At 34.5% G+C, this 20040-nt stretch overlaps 1 protein-coding gene and 1 pseudogene across 2 annotated transcripts; both read right to left on the bottom strand.

The window, feature by feature from the left end:
• Positions 1 to 9506: 9506 nt before the first annotated feature.
• LOC147381732 (uncharacterized) lies at positions 9507 to 10627 on the bottom strand. The gene is made up of 2 exons (XM_086430033.1): positions 9922 to 10627; positions 9507 to 9816 (listed from the first exon to the last, which is right to left on the bottom strand). The coding sequence occupies exons 1-2, from the start codon at positions 10561 to 10563 to the stop codon at positions 9736 to 9738; spliced, it is 723 nt and encodes a 240-aa protein (XP_086286159.1). The 5' UTR covers positions 10564 to 10627; the 3' UTR covers positions 9507 to 9735.
• Positions 10628 to 19039: 8412 nt separating this feature from the next.
• Positions 19040 to 19839, bottom strand: LOC147381731 (clathrin heavy chain 1 pseudogene; annotated as a pseudogene). The gene is made up of 3 exons (XR_015174387.1): positions 19730 to 19839; positions 19451 to 19534; positions 19040 to 19366 (listed from the first exon to the last, which is right to left on the bottom strand). The product of XR_015174387.1 is annotated as a clathrin heavy chain 1 pseudogene (transcript).
• Positions 19840 to 20040: the final 201 nt, after the last annotated feature.

Here is a 20040-nt window from a genome sequence, read left to right as displayed (position 1 = left end):
CTTTTTGGTTATTAATCTGATCCATTTCATTAGATTTTGGACTTAACCACATGGGCTAACTTATTTGTTGGGTGTATGAGTCCAATACTTACGGTAGATCACTTGAACTTGGTTGGATCATGAATTTTATTTGCAAAAAACCAAACCTAGACGGTAAAAGACTCGAGCCCATTCAATGGGCCTTATTTGGATGTGTGTGGGCACATATGACTTCTAAGGATTTCATTCTTATTTATAAAATTTGTAAAAGCATCCTCAAAATTTTGGTGCCTACAGGGATTAAGTAGAAAATATTTTTCTTCATAACAACCATGAGGGTGGGATATCCTTTATTTGATAAGCTAATAAAATGAGGTGATTATGAATTGGCTAGAACCTAGATTTCTAGACATTCGATGTAGGTCAATTTCAAGTATAAATATTTCATCATGAATGAATTTTGTGATGATTATGTAGGATTTGGGTTTTAAAGGACACTTTGGGTTGCCCTGTAAAAGAAAAAAAGAATTGATTTCGAAGAAGATGAAACCCATAACTAAATCACCAATATTATCTGAAATTTTAGATGGTCAATGAAAAGTCTACAATAATTTATGCAATCGTCAAACAATCGATTCGAACCAACAAACAAACAATCACAATTAATGAGAATCGAGCAAAAATTATATGAAGAACAATTAATTAGAAAGCAAATAAACAAGGTCCTTTGCACATAAATTTAACTTAAAATATTGAACAAACTTCAATAAAATTTTTGCCAACACAATTCACTGCATCAAATATTGATATATTTATAATTTCTTTAGCATAAACCTAAAAAGAAATCTAGAGTACTTCTAATTCCCATATCAAACCTAGTCCCAAATGTTGCACTTTTTAATAAGATGATCAACCAAACAAGACCCACATGCAGTGGTGGAATTAACAAACAGTGAGCAAACACGTTCATTACGTGGGTATATTTTTCAGTGATGAACAATTAGAGATCAATCAGCTCAGTGAAGAAAATTTTGGATAAAACTTTGTTCGATACCAAAGAAGTACTCAATAGTTCCATACCCTGATAGCACAAAACACAAGGATAATTCCACAAACAAAATTAAAGTTGATTTAGATGAAAAATGCATCAGATAGATGAGGATATTTCTTTGATTACCTTATTTAAAGTTATATCAACCTCTTTCATCTCAATGGAACTCACATTATCAACCTCGAATTTATTGAGGATACTTAAGCTTGACTCGGCAGACATGGGCATCACCACTGTATCATCTGTCACCATATATGTCACCACTGTGCCCTTCACATAACCTTCCTCTCCAATCGATGTCCCATAATCGAGGTAGGTTAACTTTTTGTTCATTTTGTTATTGCAAGAGCACAAAGTCCTTATATTGTGGGTTATTCTTCCGCAATTGTAGGGACGCTGGTAGTATATATATTCCACCCATATTTGGAGGTAAGAGAGGGATTGTATCGGGACAATAACATAGTTTTGGCTTCAAAAGCAAATCTTTGTATTGGTTTGGCTGTAGAAATTAGGGGGCACTAAGGTTCTCTATACTCTCATATAGATTACTTAAGCACCCTCACCATCTTCTTCTTAGGGGCTGTTTGTTTGAGTTTATTTTCAGCATTTAATGCTGGAAAAGAATAAAAAAATTCAGCACTTTTTGTTAAATCAGCATATTTGTCTCAATATTTTCAGCACTTATGACTGAAAAATAAGTGAAAAAAATTAAGTGAAGCTGGGTTTAATTTTTTCGTCGAAGCAGTAAGCTCCGGTCTTTTTTGACATGGACAAATATGCCCTTATACTTAAAACGATATTACCTCTTATATCCCATGGATAATTATATAAACACCCCACAAATTAATAAGGCAACCCACACAATAACCGAATTATTTTGTCTTATATGGGTTAAAAGTTTCGAAATGAGCTGATTCTTGGTGAGGTTGATTTCTACAACGAGGAGACCATCCTCACCAAAAATCGGCCCATCCCAAAACTTTTAATCCCATTAAAATAAGTGCAAGAATCGTAAATCATTCATTTTTTTTTAAACTAGTTTTGATGTGGTTAGAAGTTTCAGAATGGGCTGTTTTTTGGTGAGGATGATCTCTAGACCATATAGATCATCCTTACCAAAAATTGACTTATTCCAAAAAAAACAACCCATATAAGACAAAAAAAAAAAAAAAAATTTGGTTATGGTGTGAGTTGCCCTTATTAATTCATGGGAGTGGTTTTATAATTACCCATCCTTTATTTCCATAAAAAATTATCCATCCAAAATTAAGTTCTTTCATCTTTGAAATAAGATGATGGGATGCTCCAATTGTTACTACGAAAGAGAAGATCGTGCGTGTTGTATGAACATATTTAAATTTGGATGGAAAAGTTATTATCTTGTAATTTAAAAATTGGGTACAATGAATTGCGCACGAAATTTAGAATATCAAAACATATTATCTTTTACATTTATACTCTTTTTATTATCTGTGATATGAATTAACAGTTAAAACAGTCAAATAGAATATATTATGATTAAAAATGGAAATATAGTAATTTTATCAGCTTTCAGCAGTAACTAACAAATAATATTCTGTGATTACAATGTTTAATTTGAATCAATTTAACACAATTCAAACAGGTAAACAGACAACATTCTCAACACTTAAATTCAACACTTATAAAGTTTCAGCAATTATAGTCTTTCAGCACTTATTTGCTCAATTTAACAAACAACCCCTTAGTGAGAAGGTTGATTACTGATTCCAAATGCAATGTCAAGAGACTGAAAAGAAAATCAACAAAATCCTTGCCAACTTCTACAAATAGTAGTGTATTGGTTTTCTTGTCTACGAACACTTTAATGGTCAATCTTGTTGTTTCCATCACTTTGTGTAGAGTTAGCCATAATGTAAAACCATGCTCTTTATGCAGATCTATTTATAGAGATACAAATGTTTGTGGAGGTAGATGGAAATACCAATAAAATATGAGGGCTGCAAATTATTATTTTTTATCCCACATACTGGACCCACTAATCTAATGAATATAAGATATACTTTAATATATAAAAAATGATGTCTTGCCCTTCTCTTTTTCAATAACATACTACTAAGGAAAGTTATTTTTATTTTACTTAGGGAAGAAGGCATTTAGCATTTTCCCTTTTTATGTTTTTTTTGTGAGGCCACTTTTTCTTTTTTCCATGTTTGTTTTTTCTTAATGTTGGTAGTCTTCAACTAAATAATTTTATCTTTAAACTTTTGCAAAAATAAGTGCATTTCCTTCCCCCCCCCCCCCCCAAAAAAAAAAAAAATCAGTACTCTTCAACCTCTTTAATTTAAAGGGAAAAGCATTGATTTGTCCTCCCCCACTCTCTTCTTCCCCCTTGAACCCTTGATTTATTTGGCAAAAATCAAATAGGATATTTTCATCCATTTAAAAGAGTTGAGTAATAAATAAAATTATATGGGGAAAACAAGTGGCAATCTTGACCCAAAAACCCTAGGTTGAATACATTATAAAAAAAAGAAAAAAAAACATTAAAGGCCTTAGGCAAGAGAGAAATTATATGAGTACTCTAACCATTTTATCTTAGTTGTTTATCAAATACCACAATTAAGGAATAAGGAGGGAGTGGCATTCATCATGCATCTCAAATCTACATGAAACCTTTGAGTGGTATGTCGAAGTTAGTACTTATTTCCGAATATTTGTGAAAATCGAAGTGTTCTTGTAATTAATTGTATGCAATTTAAGAGAAGTTCTTTACATATAGAGTCTAATGAAGCTTTGAAAAAGAAGAGTTGAGGGAGGGTATTGTGGTGTAGAGACGCGTCGTGATGCTTAAATTGCTTTTACTTTTTTCCTTCGCATTTTCTTTTGCTTTTGCATTTGTTTGTTCAGCAATCGAAATTTGAAATTGATTTTTTGTTACCACTTTTTTTTATATGGTTAGGTGAGCAAAGAAGAATATATTAATTTTGCTATGGATCACATCAAATGCACCTTCTATAGGATTGAAGAAATAATATTACAACATTTAGTGGATCTCAATTCTTTCAAAGGAAAATATCTATGTAGTCCTGTGCTCGATCACAATGATGTCTTCAGCAATTCCAAATCCTGACAGCACCAAAACAAATGATAATTCTCAGAAAAGCCAAAAAAAGAAAATATAAAATAAATGTATGTCCTCGAAGAAGACATCCCCAATGATCATATAGCATGAAGAGAATAAATATACCATGAATCAACTCAAATCAGATAGATACCCTTGAATAAGTGACATACACGAACGGCCTTTCTTGTACCTTAAAATAGATTCAGTACAGGTTCCATCGTGACTCCATCATTAATCATTACTTCTTTGGGGTCCAAATGAATCTATAATGTGTGCCCAGTGAGTGGTTATATTTGGGCTTTCATAGGCCAACTATATTCAAGAAAAAATAAAGGGACTCAATACCCTTGTATTTTGGTTTGAAATTGAGATACTCTGTTGCCACCTCTATCTCCAATAACTCCCTCCAATTTTTACCCCCCCACCCCCCCTCTCAAATTTTTGGATGATTAGACACTCCTTTATACTTCGGTGACTATATGAGTAACAAAACATGATCAAAATACCCTCATTTTCAACTTGCAATAAAAAACCTTACTTTTATCTTTTTAAAATCATTCATCTTAACACCGAGGGGTTGGTTGAATGGAAATTTTGGACCGATATGCAGTTAATGTCCGTATGTCGTGAGTTCAATACACAGTTTGTGCATTAATTCGTTAGGGGTGACCCACGAGGGCGTACCTTCACTTTCCTGATGTGTGTGATGTTCGGGTGTTGCACGTGCCCCGAGACTAGTCCTTTGACAAGAGCATGGTCTATGGACTGGGCAAAGTCCAAATACAGGCTTGGTCCGTTATCTACAGGTATACCTGATTATCAAAAGAAAATAAAAAAATTATTCATCTTCAAACATTTAAACCTCTATAGAAAATTAATTTTAATCTATCTTGTTCTTTAGATTTGAAAGTTATAGTACATAACTTAAGCTTGGAAACAAGGGTAGGTTTTTTTACCAAGAGGCAGAAGATGACTAATTTTGGGAAGAAATCGAATTCAAAAAGTGTTTGATTTCAAGTTGAAAAGGTAATAAAGTCATTTCATTTCTCTATTGGATAAGACCGAGTTTGAAGGGGCATGTAGGCATTCTGGTGGATATTTGAGATAGCCTATGATTTTTTTATTAGAAACGGGGATCCACCAATCACATCAAACCGTGTGTATTGAATGACATCCCCAATTTACAGAATTACACTTGTTAGTTATAAAACTACCCTTGCTATGCTTGACATGGAACACACTGGAGTCTTGAGCATTAAATCACTCTTGCTAGAGAGACTCAACCATGGGTTAAGGCTATCATTTTTCTTTTACAAAAATTTATCAAAACTACTCTTGAAGATACTCAATAAAATATAATCCCTTCAACAAGTGATGGTTAGCTCACAGACCAACACTGTTTTGACAAGTGATGGTTTGCTCTCTCTTGCCCACACATCCACTATTTAGAAATTTTTTATTTTTAAATTTCAAATCTTAAAAAGTATTGTGAAATCCACATGAATTATCATATTGGCAATCGAACACCACAACCTTCTAGATTTCATGAAAAACCTCATGGTAAAAATAAAAAATAAAAATCGAGTTTGATCAATGGCATTGAAAAAGGATGGCTACCGAGCACCCAAATTTAAAATTAAAATATAATAGTGAAAGATAACTTAAATTTTTTTTTTTTTTTTTCTGTTCAAATTCATAGAATTTCATCATCTACACACTTTTGTATTGGATCATATTTTTTTAATGTGACAAGATGATTTTATTAGAAAATTTCGATTTTTTACCATGGGCAGGAGAGAGAAAAAATTTCTTATAATTACTTATGTCATCAATGCCACATGTCAAAACAGTGTTGGTCTATGAGCAAATTTGCTCACAGCCATGTGAGCAAATAATCACTGTCCCTTCGACAACCTAGAAGATGTTTTTTAACCCCCATGTTTTACGAAGCAGAGGTATTGACTTCAAATCCACCCTTAGTGGCCATCCTTAAGGATTTATCCCAAAAACATAAGCATACCTCAAATATTCAATAAAACCCTAGTTTTGTAGTTAGTCATATAAAAATGTTTGAAGTAGGGGGTCAGTTCTGAAGGAACTAGCACTATTAAATTTGAGAGTTGCTATTGCCATGTTGACTTTTACTAATGACACACCAATTACATGGTTGGTGTGGCATTAGTAAAATTTGGTGTGGCGACAATAACTCTATTAAATTTATTGGTTTTGATTTCTATCAATTCCAATTCCCATTATGAAATTAATGGAATCGAAGGTAGAATTGTCAAAACTTTTCTCCTTAAACAATTTTGATCCTTGATTCCTATCGATTTTTATCGGTTTCAGTTCTCAATCTATTCGACTTCCAAGATATTCGATATAAATCAATTCCAGCAAAATGGGATCTAGAATAAGAGTTTTCGATTCTAATTCTGGTTAGGTTCAAATTAAATGGGTACCCATTGACACTCCCTACTATTGAGGATGGTTGGACAGAGACAAGTACCCCACTTTAACATTTAAACTTAATATAAATAGGGTCATTTGGTGAAAAATCAAGAAACCCTAAAATCATGTTGATTAGTTTTCAAAATTACAAAATTATCTTTTTTTTACTATATAATTTTTTAAACCACCATTTAATTAATATGCTGAATTACAGATAAGCCTTTTTGATACGTGTGCTTGCACATGCCACCTTCTAATCTTTAATACTATAAATTTATAATGGGAAAATGTGGAGTAGAAGTGGTTCGACACCAAAACTTGGATTCCAAAAATGCCCCACTTTAATATTTCGACTGTATATAATCAGGGTCATTTTCGTCAAAAATCAAGAAAATTCCAATGGCACATCCCTAAAATCATGTTAGTTAGTTTTTAAAATTATAAAACTATCTTTTTCCACTATGTAATCTTCAAAACCAACCTTTAATTAATATTTTGAATTACAAATAACACCTTTGGATACATGTGCGTTTGCACATGCCACCTTCTAATTATATATGAAGAATTATTTCAAAATGTCCGCATAATGTTTTCTAGATGAGTCTTAAGTAGATCGTATATTTAGTGGGATTTATTTTATAAAGCGTTGAGATAATATGCCGCCCCCTTCTAACAAACACCCCCATCACAAACCGAAGATCATTTACCTTGGGATATGCAGAACATAAATCTTTTTCTTATGTATCCTAAGGAAAATGATCTACGGTTCTATGATGGCGGTGTAGTCTTCCCGCCTCCTTTTAATGCTTTTTAACATTTTTTGAAAAGCAAGTTGCTTGTCCACGTTGGTGGGACCATTGGAGACATTAAGGCCACATGGAAATAAAAATTCAGACCTTGATTCAGATCTGACTGAGATAATACCAAGATCGTATCCAAATCCATCGGGTCGGTCAATCAGGTTGGGTCGGTTTGAATTGCATTTCACATTAGAAACAACACTAGACCTAGAGAAATCATCTGTAGATTTAGATCAATTGGGTCAGGTATGTCAGATTAAGGGGTTAAATCATATTGGACCCATTATTTTTTTTGAACTTTTATAAAAAATCTCATTATTCTTCCACTTCAAAAATCTTATATTATTGTTTAGAGTTGAAAATTAAAGTAGATTAATCATAAGATTGAAAATTATGGTAAAATTTTGCCCAAGAGGTTGATAATAACTGATTTTGGTAAGAGACATCAAATTTTTTTCGATTTCTAGTTTCAGGTTGGAAACAAGGGTAATGATGTCATATTGCATTAATCTATTGGAGAAGATCAAGGTCAAGGGACGTATAGGCATCTTGGTTTAAATTCCGAGAAGGATAATGCTGAAGTGACCTCAGGCTGGAGACTCGTATAGACAGTCAAGATGTGCGATATGAGATTCCAGCCTGAGGCCGCTCTTGCACGACTCATTCGAAAAAGAGAAAGAAACCCTTTGTTTGTAAATGAGTTGATGTAGACCGATATCTTTGGATACTGTGCTGACATGGCAGTGTATAGAGAATCATAGATTTTTGAGTTGTGTTGGGGTGACGTAAAGGTGACAAAAACTCATGGTGTCGTGTACATTACCGTAGATGCTTTTTTGCAAGATACGAGTAAAAAGCATCTAAGGTTATGTGCATGCCACAACATCATTTTTGTCACCCTTGTGTCTCCATTTGTGTCATTCCAACATTTTTCAAGTCCTTTTCCTCAAGATAAAAGGGAAAAATCTACCATTATCTATGCTGCCACGTTAGCAGAGTTTGAGTGTTTGTTCAATATTTCTCTTTAAATTGATGATGACATTGCCCAATTAACTTGGGTCTTCATTCATATATTGAAGAGAAATGACTTAAATGCACTTCCCTTCAACCAGTTGAATTATTTTCAACGAATCAGTTATGTTCAAGCTCTCCAGCCTTGCTATTAATTATAAGAGTCATGATAATATGACTCGTCAGGTGGCATACTCAATTAACTCCCTGACATGACAAGTTTGTGTAGATCTGTATGCCTCATGATACACAATTGCACTTCCCCATAAAAAGTGTATCCCGAGGTGCGTAGATTTACGATTCCAAACTTGTCCACATCAGGTAGTCAATTGAGTATGCCACCTGACGAGTCATATTATCATGACTCTAACTATAATTTGCCCCCCCAATATAAGAAAATCCTGACTTCACCCTTGAGAAAGAGAAGGACTATTCTACCTTAGATCGATATCCACGGCTTCTAAGAAGCTTCTAGGATTTTTAGGTTTTAAGGGAGGTGACACAACCATGATTTTAAAACTCGTTTTGATGTCTCGTCTTATCCATGAACAAGACAGAGTCGTATCGGACGAGTTTTCTGATATGATTGAGTCATCTCGTTCAACAATGAGACCAATGAACCATGGTTTTAAATCTAGTCCGATACATTTGACTTGTCTATCCGTCTCGTTGGTGGATGATACCGAGATGTATCAGACGAGTCGTCTCATCCATCCGAGATTTAATACCGTGGAAACAACTCTTAGGTTAGTTGATACCGGCCACCATCCTTGAACAAATAATGAATTACGGCAATACCATCCTCAAACCAATAGTGAATCACCACAATTAAGAAGTTCACAATTTGTAGTTTTAAGAAAAATTCCTTCATTCAGCAATCCGCCTACACTCATCCAATTAGCCCTCTTTGTTGCTCTTGAAAATTTTGAGCGAATGCAAAGGTTTATTTAAGGAGTAATATAGTGATCTCCTTTGTCTCACCACAGTTCTTCTGCGTTAGAAGGTGCGTTAAAAGGTATTGTGGTGAAGTGATGCATTGTGAAACTCAAACTACTTTTACTATTGTATTTGCTTTTGCTTTTAAAGATATTGAAATTGGTTGACGGCTACTGATTTTTGCTAAGAAAGCAAAGAAGAATATATTTGCTACTAATTATTAATAATTAGACCAAACCCATCGATTACCTCTTTAGTATCCCTCTACACTTTCAGTACTTCACAATATCAAGAGTTCTTTAAAGCTTGCTTGGGTACTAAGTAGCTAATAAGATCTAACAAACCAAGACCCATACACGATTAGTAAACATATATGTTTACAAGCAATAAAAGGACTATAATACTTAACGGGTTTCACTCTTCACAAGGAAAACTTCAGAGAGAACTGTGTTCGACCACAATGATGCCCTCAGCAGTTCCAATCCCTGACACCACCAAAACATAAATGATGTATAATTCTCAAGAAATTGAAAAGCAAACCAAGAGATTTAGAGGAAAATGCATCATAAAGAAGAACGTTTATTACTTACTTCCTTCATAGTTATATTAACCACTTTCTCTTCAAGGAAACTGACATTCTGAACGTTGAACTTGTTGAGAAGAATAATGCTAGAAATGGTGGACATGGGTGTCACCACCAAATCATCCATCACCATGTATGTCACCACACCCTTCACATAGCCTCCTCCTTCACTGCTAGATGATGATGATGTTGATGATGGTGATGATGATGCCACATTGGAAGTCTCAGAATCAATGTAGGTTACCTCAGTGGACATGTGGTTCCTACAATTAGGACACCTAGTAGTCGCAGTGTCGGTAATGTACTTGGAGTAGCAACTGCAACATCGGTAGTATTTTGGCTGTTTTCCATCCGTGTCTGGAAGTAAGAGAGGAATGTTGGCAGCATTGAAAGATGATTTTGGTTTCAAAATGGAATCTTTGTTTAGGTTTGGCTGCATGTATGTGGAACTAAGTATCTCCACACTATCATACAGATTTCCTAAGCTCCCCACCATTCTCTTCTTTGTTAGGAGATTGATTATGGAGGCTAGTGGTAGAGACAAGAGACCGAAAAGAAAATCAACAACATCTTTGCTCGCTTCGGCAAATAATATTCTGTTGGCTTTCTTGTCGACCAGAAGCTTTATAGTCATCTCTGTTTTTGCCATTGCTGTGTGTAGTAGTCTGCTCTTTTTCTTTTCTTTTTTTATGGGAAGTTTGCCTTGTGAACCATGCTATAGCTCTATCTGTGATGGTCTGTTTAATATTTATAGATAAATGTGTGAGGAGGGAGATGGAAATAGTAATAAAGCATGAGGCTCGTAAGATATTTACCCATGAAGGAGATAACTGCGTTATTAAGTGAAGACTCTCCCAACCTTTTCTTTATATTTAACTTAGGGAAGAAGGTATTTCACTTTACTTTTTTGCTTTAAACGTTTTAGTAAGCTAGTCCCGCGCTGAGCTTAATGCTTTGGTCTCAAAGGACAATGATCTTTTTTTTTTTTTTCATATACTTTTCCTGAAAGTGAGTAGGGAAAATTATTAAAAGAAAAAGTAGGCATCCGGTCAGGTGTCCCGTTCCTAACCAAGGTCAGGTGCCCCTCATTTTATGTCATTTGGCATTTCTTTTGCGACCTACTAACAGTATGGATATGTCGTCCATCCCTTGGTGAATTATACACAAAAGATCAATTTGATTGATGATGTGAATCCATTGATAATAGAATTGTCTTAAGAATAATTTCTAATTGTTCGATTTAAATTATTCTATAAGAGATTAAATCTAGTGGATATAAGTGTTTGATACGATTTTTGGTATGTAGGTTCACCAAGGGATGGACCACGGATCACATATTCATATGTCAATGGATCCCTAAAAATGCCACGTGACATAAAATAGGGTGCCACTTGACCTTGGTTAGGAACGGCTCACCTGATTAGATCCCTACTCCAAAAGAAAAAGTCAGGATCCAGAACGATGATCAATTCTTATAACAACATTAGATGTCTGCGTGACACATTTGGAGTTCAAACACATGGACTGTGTGCACAACATGGTTTAGAGCCTTGGGTGTTTCAAACTTCAACAAAAATGTGCCATGTTGACACTTTACCTTTATTATAGGAACGAGACACATTATTGGATCCCAAGTCTTTTCAAAATTGTTAACACAAATCACAACCCCAGTTGAAGTAGGGTTTTCGTTAAAAGTTTATTTTTGTGATTTAATTCCAAAAATGCCCCTACTTCTTTTTGTTGCCAATCTTAAAATGTGTAATTTTTTAAAAATTTATTAATTATTTTGTTAGTTTATACTATTTGATAATAATTTTTTTGGGGAGAATTACTTAAAGGACCTTGGTGGAGGGACATTTTTCTAAATAATCCCTAAGTTTGGGTGGTCTCTTAGTAGTTCATTTAGTAAAATTATCTTTTCTTAATAGTCATTACCTCATCTCACGTTTATAATGTCTATGAAATACCTAAGCTACCCTTTTTTAATCTTTTCACCTAGGGTTTCCAATGGTGATTGCGATCATTTACAATGATCTTTGATAATGAATGACAAATGATATTCTCTTAAGGTTTTTTTTTTGTAATTATTTTTTTTCCATATACTTTCGTAAAAGTTAATAGTCGTCAATCTAAATAACAAGAAAATTTTTTTTGTTGCATTTTCACAGAATTCGGACATATCACTTGCACAACGCCTTGCGTATTGAGGGTATTCACAATGTAGATACACGGACTTCGAAACCTTTGGAGAGGTTTTAAGCTCATCTACACGGGTTTAGGAGTCGCCACCATTCAATTAAAGTATGAATAGACACTATAAAAAGGTTTTTTCAAATTTTATTTTTCGGCTTGTAGTGACTCACATATCCAAAAGATAAAAGAAATGATTTACTTAGATATCTATAGTAAGGAGGTTCGGTTGAAGGACAAGGAATGTATTAAACACCTTATCCCACATTTCTAAGATGGTTACCAATATATGACCATAGGTAAAGATTTGAAACTCTTTTTGGGTTTTGAAAATAGAAAAAAACTATACAAAAACTAAAAAAAAAAAATAGCTATAATCTTATTTTGAAAAATGAACAGATTAATATGATGAGCAAGTCTCTACTAGAAGTAGGTGCTTGTTAGAATTTTTTGTGAACTTGTGACTTTGATGAAAATCCACACAGATTTAATCATTTAGAGTCCTAAAACTTCAAAACAAGTTTATGTACTCCTTAGGGAGACTTTTAAAAAAAAAATTGTTGATAAGTTGAGGCTATGAAGGGCTCCACCCTGATATATTAATTAAAAACTAATGTCGAAAAAAAGAAACATTCAAATCCTCCAAGATGATATTATACAGATCCACAAGAACATTCAAAGAATTAAAAAAAACTTAAATTTTCATGAACTGCTCTACTCCTAGCTAACCAATCAGCAGCTTTGTTAGATTCTCGCCACGAAAACTCCAACTAAATTGAATTAAAGCCACGCATAATAGATTTGATCTCTTTGACCATATTAATAACTTTCCACGGCGTATTCCATTTTTCCTTGATCCCTTGAATCGTAAGTAACGAATCTGAGTTGACAATTACATCCAAGTAACCTCTCATCAGCAAATGATTCAAACCATGAAGAATGGTCTCCATCTCTATAGTTATGATATCTGTATGCATTGAAGGACCAAACCCAACAGTCAACAATTCTCCACTATCATTCCTTGCTATGAATCCAATTCCAGCACCATTCTTTGACAACGAGCCATCAGTGTTCAACTTGACCACGCCCATTGAAGGAGGATTCCATCAAACCTCTCTATTTTCTTTAACAACCATCTCTCCATTACAGCCCCATAACTAGACCAAATGAAAAATAGCTGCTATAGGCGTCCTTATACCTTCAAGCTTTCCATATACATCTGTCATAATCATTTGACTAAGCTGCTGCACAGTGACTTCCCTCTCCTTGAAAATTTGTCGATTCCTTTCACGCCAAAGATGATAAATGGTTGAGCAAAACATAAGGCTCAATACATTTGACATGTGCACTTAGTTACGAACAAAATCAGCTTCATCTTCAATATTGCCCACCGTCTATCTAACTAGTCCACCACAGTTCAACACAATTTCCCAAGTTGCACTACAATATCTACACTTGAAAAAAGATGCTCGTTATCCTCCACATTGTTACAACACAATACACATCGAGAAACCAACAATAATCCCCTCTTCCTCAGATTCTCAACTGTTAACAGACTTTTATTAGTCGCAAGCCAAGTAATAAATGAATGGCATGGAATCTTCAGCTTATTCCAAACCACCTTATGCCAATTGATCTCCGCTTCATGTTTTCGAATTGAATCCCAAGCTAATTTTAAAGTGAACTTGCCATTAGAATTGGCCTTCCAAACTATCTTATCTTTTTCATTTGGCCATGCAGGGTGATGATTTTCCACTTGATTTGCAATCTCAGATAATCGAAGCTCATCTCTAACTAAGCCCTCCCATTTATTATTCCCCGCAAAATCAGAAACCAATGCATTAATAGTACTATTCATACGAACCACAACTCTTCTCCCAAACTGACCAATCAACGTACCACCATCTAACCACGGATCATTCCATAATTGAACTGACGACCCATCTCCCACTAAAAATCTAATATGATTTTTAGAAACATCACGGACTTTCATAATACCTCTCCAAGATAGAGTCTTTGTTAAACAATTTCCTTTGGAGTGGATTCAATTCTAGAAGGTCTTTTCATCTAGTTAGTTAGTCCAAAGTTTGTCGACCTTTAAAAAAAGTGGACTTGGAATTAGAAGAATTAAAGATTGGAATACCATTGGGCTCATGAAACTTTTTTGGAATTAGTTGGTCCAAACATCACCATCTATTAGCTTCTTGAGCTCCTCCTCCTTTTTGTCTTGAATATGGGTCCTATTTATAGGAGTTTGGAAGACCCTTGGGGATAAACTTGTCCCAAATCATGGAGTCCTCAATATTTACAACAAAACCTTTATAGAAAATCTAAATGACCTCTACACTCCTTGGACTTAAATGAGATAACGAAATCTGGATACACCAATACTTAGTACAAGTAGAAAGATACAGATCGAAACAAATACTTCTCGTGATCCAAAATCCAAAAAAGAAGAGTTTGGAGTATTAAATTATGTCTTTCACTCTCCTAAGGTCTCACCAATCATGACGATTAAGAGGGTAGGATTGTAAAAGGCCCTAGTTTTTAGAAAATTCTTTGAAGAAGGTAGAAAAGTCATAAGTCATTGGCTTTGGGTCAAATGTTAAGGAAACAACCCAAATGACATATAATTAAATGGTAGGCTTTTGATTTCTTTGATCATTTTCCTTAAGAGAATCTCTAACAAATTAATGATAGATTGGTTATTAGACACAAATTCTAAATAGTTCTCTTGGGTGGACAAATTAGCTATAAGATTTAGAAATTGGTCAAATTACATTGAATGCCAGGAAATTCTTTGAATTGTGAAGAATATAGAAGTGGTAGAAAAGAGATTTGCCTCTAATGTGTCTCAACAAACCAAGGTTAATGGGGTAATTGACCTTAAGTGGAGACCAATCAATACTAGAATCCTAATTAGGGGATTTGGTGAATTACTAAAAAGAAAGATAAAAAAATTATTTAAGCAAATAAAACAAAGATAAAAAAGTAAAATGAAAAGATTTTCTAGAGGAAATACAATATTAAGAAGTGGTTTAAGGTAAATAACCTTAACAAATTTGAATGCACATGAGACTTAAAACTATCTAATAGACTTGGCCTTAGGTGACTAATGGCTAGTGCAAATTTTCCTTCTAGTTGTTGGTCACCTTCATAATGAATAAAAATTTCTTCTGACCGTTGGTAACCTTTAGCCAGGCCAAAAAATTAAGCCTGGCCGTTAGTTACCTCTATACCAGGCTAAAATCACAAATGCAGTTTTATTTGTTGACTCCACGTAGGATCTTTACGACCACTTGAACATTGACTTGAGTCAAATCCCTTCTCGAAAGGTCTTTGGTGCTCTCGAGTTCGATCTAGACAAAAATGGGGTGTCTACACACAATTTATAAAAATACCACATTAGGAAAGCCATCAATACACACAGTGTTCTGTGATAGGTCAATCCAAGATTCGATGAAATTTCAAATTAACTTTATTGTGCACAAAAAATTCTCCATAAATAATCTCTTCTTTAAACTTTTGCAAAAATTCTTCAATTTTTTTCCCCAAAAATCAAATCTCTTCAATATTTGAAAGTGGATATTCTATAGCTCTTTTTTCCTATAGTTCTTGTAGCACTTTATAATGATTGAAAAAGTGCCACATCATCCATCTAAATATGGGAGTGCAGTGACCGTCCACTTTTAAACCTTTGGTCAAGTGAAAAAAAAAAAATGTTTATTTATTTTTCAAATGAGAAGGATCATCAATAATAGAGGATTAAGTTGTAATTTTTCTGTCAAGGTGCGTGGTGTTCTAAGTTCTAACAACTGTGGGAAAAGTGCTACAGGGAGCAATAAGAAAAACTTGCCACAAAGGATCTGCTCCCTCAATTTTAGGATTAGACATTGAGCGAGAGGAAGCTACTCCCCCCTCCCACCAATTTTGGACAAGCCCTTCCCATGTTTTGTTCAATATTTGGAGTTATCCTCCGTGTTTCCAAAGATAACATGCCCCCTCCCAAATTTTAATCTATAAAATCCATGCCCCATTCCCAATTGTGTTTTCAAAACTTATGACATGCCCCTCAGAGATTTTGGTCAAAGCTAGAGATAATCTACCCCTTTGGTTCCATTTGGTCCCACGTTAAGCCCACTTAGAGTATTTCACTTTACTGTTTTAAGAAATTGAAATTGGGCCTGCCATTGGAGATGCTCTTAGGATCTATTTGAGAGATTTTTCTTTTGAATCGTGATAATCTTACTACCCCATGCGGCAAACTCAATCGACTACCTTGACGTGACAAGTTCGACGACAACCATAGATTTGTGCTCCTTGGGATACATGGCTGCACTTTCATCATAAAAATGTGTATCTCAAGGAAATTGTGTATCCCGAGCAATACAGATCTATGGTTTCCAAACTTGTCATGTCAGGTAGTCGATTGAGTATGTCACCTGGGGTAGTCAGATTATCACGACATCACTACGTCATAATGCGCCAAAAACGACTGTCCAGGACAGTCATTTTTCAAAAAAACGATTGTCCAGGACAGTCATTTTTCAAAAAAACGACTGCCGCTATAGTCGCAAATCGGGTCGTTTTAAAAGGAGTGGTTTTTTAATTACGACAACCCAAAACTGTCGGAAAAAACGACTGTCCCAGATAGTTGGAAAAAAACGACTGTCTTTGACAGTCGGAAAATATGACACTTAAACTGTTTATGACAGTTGGAAAAAAATGATTGCTTTTGATAGTCGAAAAAATCGACAGCTAAAACAACTGTTTTTGACAGTCGTTTATTTACAAATGCATAAAATAGTCACTGACTGTCATTTTTTTATTTATTTATAAATTAAAAAAAAAAAAATCAATAGCTAAAAAGTGCAAATTGAGGTTGTATCATCGTTTCTGTTATCCATTTCAATGTAATAATTTTTTTACTAAAAAGAATTTGTGAGATCCAATCGAAGACCTAACAATGTCACAACAAATTAATGGGCACATTGAATTTGTGGGTTTGACCCAACAATATCTTTCTCTACTGTTGTTGTTATAATTTGAACTTTCAGTCGAACTAACTGTATTTTGGTGACTCTCTTTGCTGATCTAACAATTCTCTGGCTACTCTTTCATAATTGTATTTTGGTGACCCAGCAATCCTCCTCCAACTTCTTTGACACCGCATCTCGTGTTTCTGTGTGCTTGTCTTTTTTAGCAAAAGGAACGAAGTTGGTATTATTGTTGGCTTGCTCTATGACCATTCGTCTTAATATTTAAATACTTAAAATCAACTCTCTACCTTACTTAAAAACGACAGTCACTGACTCATAAGCAGGTCATTCGTCTGAAGCAATATCTACTCTCCATTGTTATCAACCTGATGAGACCCATAAGAAGGTCTTAATAAGAAGTCAATACGCACTAACTTACACCCCAACGCCTCTTTTTTGTCGTCCTCTGTTGTTTAACATCTGTTGTTTCAATCACAAGATCACATAGTGGATTGGGATTCTTGTCAGCCTCCTTCATAGAAATTGGCTCCTTAAAACGCTCTCTCCTCCGTTCCATCTTTGCAAGCGTTCCAAGAATTTGATGGTTTTCAAGCTCACAAACAACAGCATCTTTGGAGTGATTGCCGCTCCATGTCAGCAGGTGAAAGCAAGTTTATAAAACATGTCATAGTGGAGTAGATTGCAGAAGATAGTACGCAGTAGACATATACTACCTGTAAATATGAGTGTAGAAATTTAACTGGTTGTAAACAACTCAATAATATTGCATAATTAACAAAGCAAGTCCATGAACTAACCGTAACATTTAAAGTCCCAAAACACTTCAAAAATTAAAGACATAAAAATTATCAAAGTGACATTTTTTACATTTTATAAAATTGATGAAGCAATGGCAATCAGATTCTTCAACAAGTGTATGGAATAGATCATTAATGCAGTGGAATAGCAGAAAAATGTCAAGCATACAGGCAGTGGAATAGCAGAAAAATGTCAAGCATACAGGGATGATAATTTGGGTTTTTATTCTTAGTTTTATGATTGATACTTTTTTTTATTATGCTTGGGTGGTAGGCCTTAGACATAGCCATGATGTTTTCATTAATGCAGGTTGGATACATGCCTGATTATCTCTTCCTTCTGCAAACAATTCTGCGATCGGATCCGCAGGTATTTCTCTCTCCTATGCATAAATGAGGGAAACAACAATACTTTAATTTCTGCAATAGTTCTCAAACAAAATGGTTCATGTATTCTAAAAGCTTGGACACACCTTAAGACTCTTATATTTCTCAATAAGCTTTCGCTTCCGTATTTCCGCTGCAAAAATTGAAAAACATATTAAGCTTTGTAAAATTTCTCTGTGAAATTATAGTAGATATATGAGAAGGGAGAGATGGAAATATACATTTCTTGAGATAAAATGATTGTTTCCCCTTCTTTGCCGCTTCTCGCTCTTTCTTCTTATGCTCAGTCAGAATCTCTGTTTCACACACGTTTTGTTGACCCTTCCCTTAGTTGTTTGTCCTGAAGATGTAACTACAAATTCAGCTCAAGTTCATAAAAAAGAGGCACAAATTCAACATTTAACGATCGTATCCATTCATCTAGAAATTCAACTAAATTATAGAACCAATCAGTTTAAATCATCAAAATCAACACAAATTTCAACCATGCAAGCAAGAATTCGGTAAAAGAACACAAAATGCAACTCAAATCAATAACAAACTTTCATCTTCTATAACCAATTACTGAAACTACATGCAACTAAAAATTCACCTCAAGCATAAAAAAGAGGCATAAATTCTACATTCAAAAATCCTATCGGTTCATCTACAAATTCAACTGAACTAAAGAATAAAGAAGTATAAATCATCAAAATCAATACGAATTTTAACCATGCAAACAAAAATTCAGCAGACGAACACGAAATGCAACTCAAATCATCAACAACCTTTCATCTTCTAGAACTGATTTCGAACGAAAAATCACATAAATATTAAACCTAACAGAATTGATACCTGAACCAAGAAAGGAACCAAAATTCCGACTTGATATAACACCGCCTACTGCCATTACTTTGACCAATTCTTTGTAGAAACCACAAAAGATGATTCCAATAGGCCATACCTGAAGGGCATGCACATACAAACTAGCTTTTTCACAAAGTTGTGCAATTTGGGGACGGTCATAGTGGCTGAACATTCTATTAGCCAATATAGCGTCTGCTACATTTGGAAATGTCACTAGATTGATCTCCAAGACCTGCACAGAACACAAATGATATGGTGCTTAAGAGATATGTGAACTAAAGAGAGAATTACAAGAACTCTATCAACAAATAATTACCTTTGTTTGAAGGAATGCATGTTCTGGTAAATTTGGTTTCAGGATGTCCAACCGAAAGGCTATTGCCTCACGAATCAGGTTCCTCTGGAATAGAAAACAATAGAAACAAAACAATCCCAAGTGTTATGTTATTCAAATATTGGAGCAGTAAATCATTGACGTCAGGCCAACCTTTGCAGCTTGAATACATTTTCCAGATGGTTAAACAAATATGGGAGCACTCTGTTATCAACCTAATATTATAAAACCAACATAAGAAACGACATACAAGAGATGTACCTCAAGGAAGAGATCTGTGATTGTGTTGTAATCAACTGGACAGCCTCCCTCCATTTGTGACATCATCAGAGCAAAATTGACAGCTCCCTGTCATCCAGAAGAAGTTGCAAGTCATCCACAAATCACAATCAGAAAATGAGTTCTGGTAAAACATAAGCCACGAATAATGTAGAATCACTACGTCATATTGGATTTTTTACGATGCCAAAATTGCGCTAAAAACGACTGTTAAAGGCTGTCGTTTTTTGCGACAGTTTTTAGCTGTCGTTTAACCGTCGTTTCAACGAACCTGACGTTAATAAGTAAAAATT

The sequence above is a fragment of the Akebia trifoliata genome, unplaced genomic scaffold (assembly GCF_017979445.1).
Source record: "Akebia trifoliata isolate Shusen 1 unplaced genomic scaffold, ASM1797944v1 Contig00283, whole genome shotgun sequence".
In the NCBI taxonomy this organism is placed as follows: domain Eukaryota; kingdom Viridiplantae; phylum Streptophyta; class Magnoliopsida; order Ranunculales; family Lardizabalaceae; genus Akebia; species Akebia trifoliata.
Note: the sequence above shows the minus strand (reverse complement) of the source record. Positions and strands in the feature narration are given on the sequence as shown.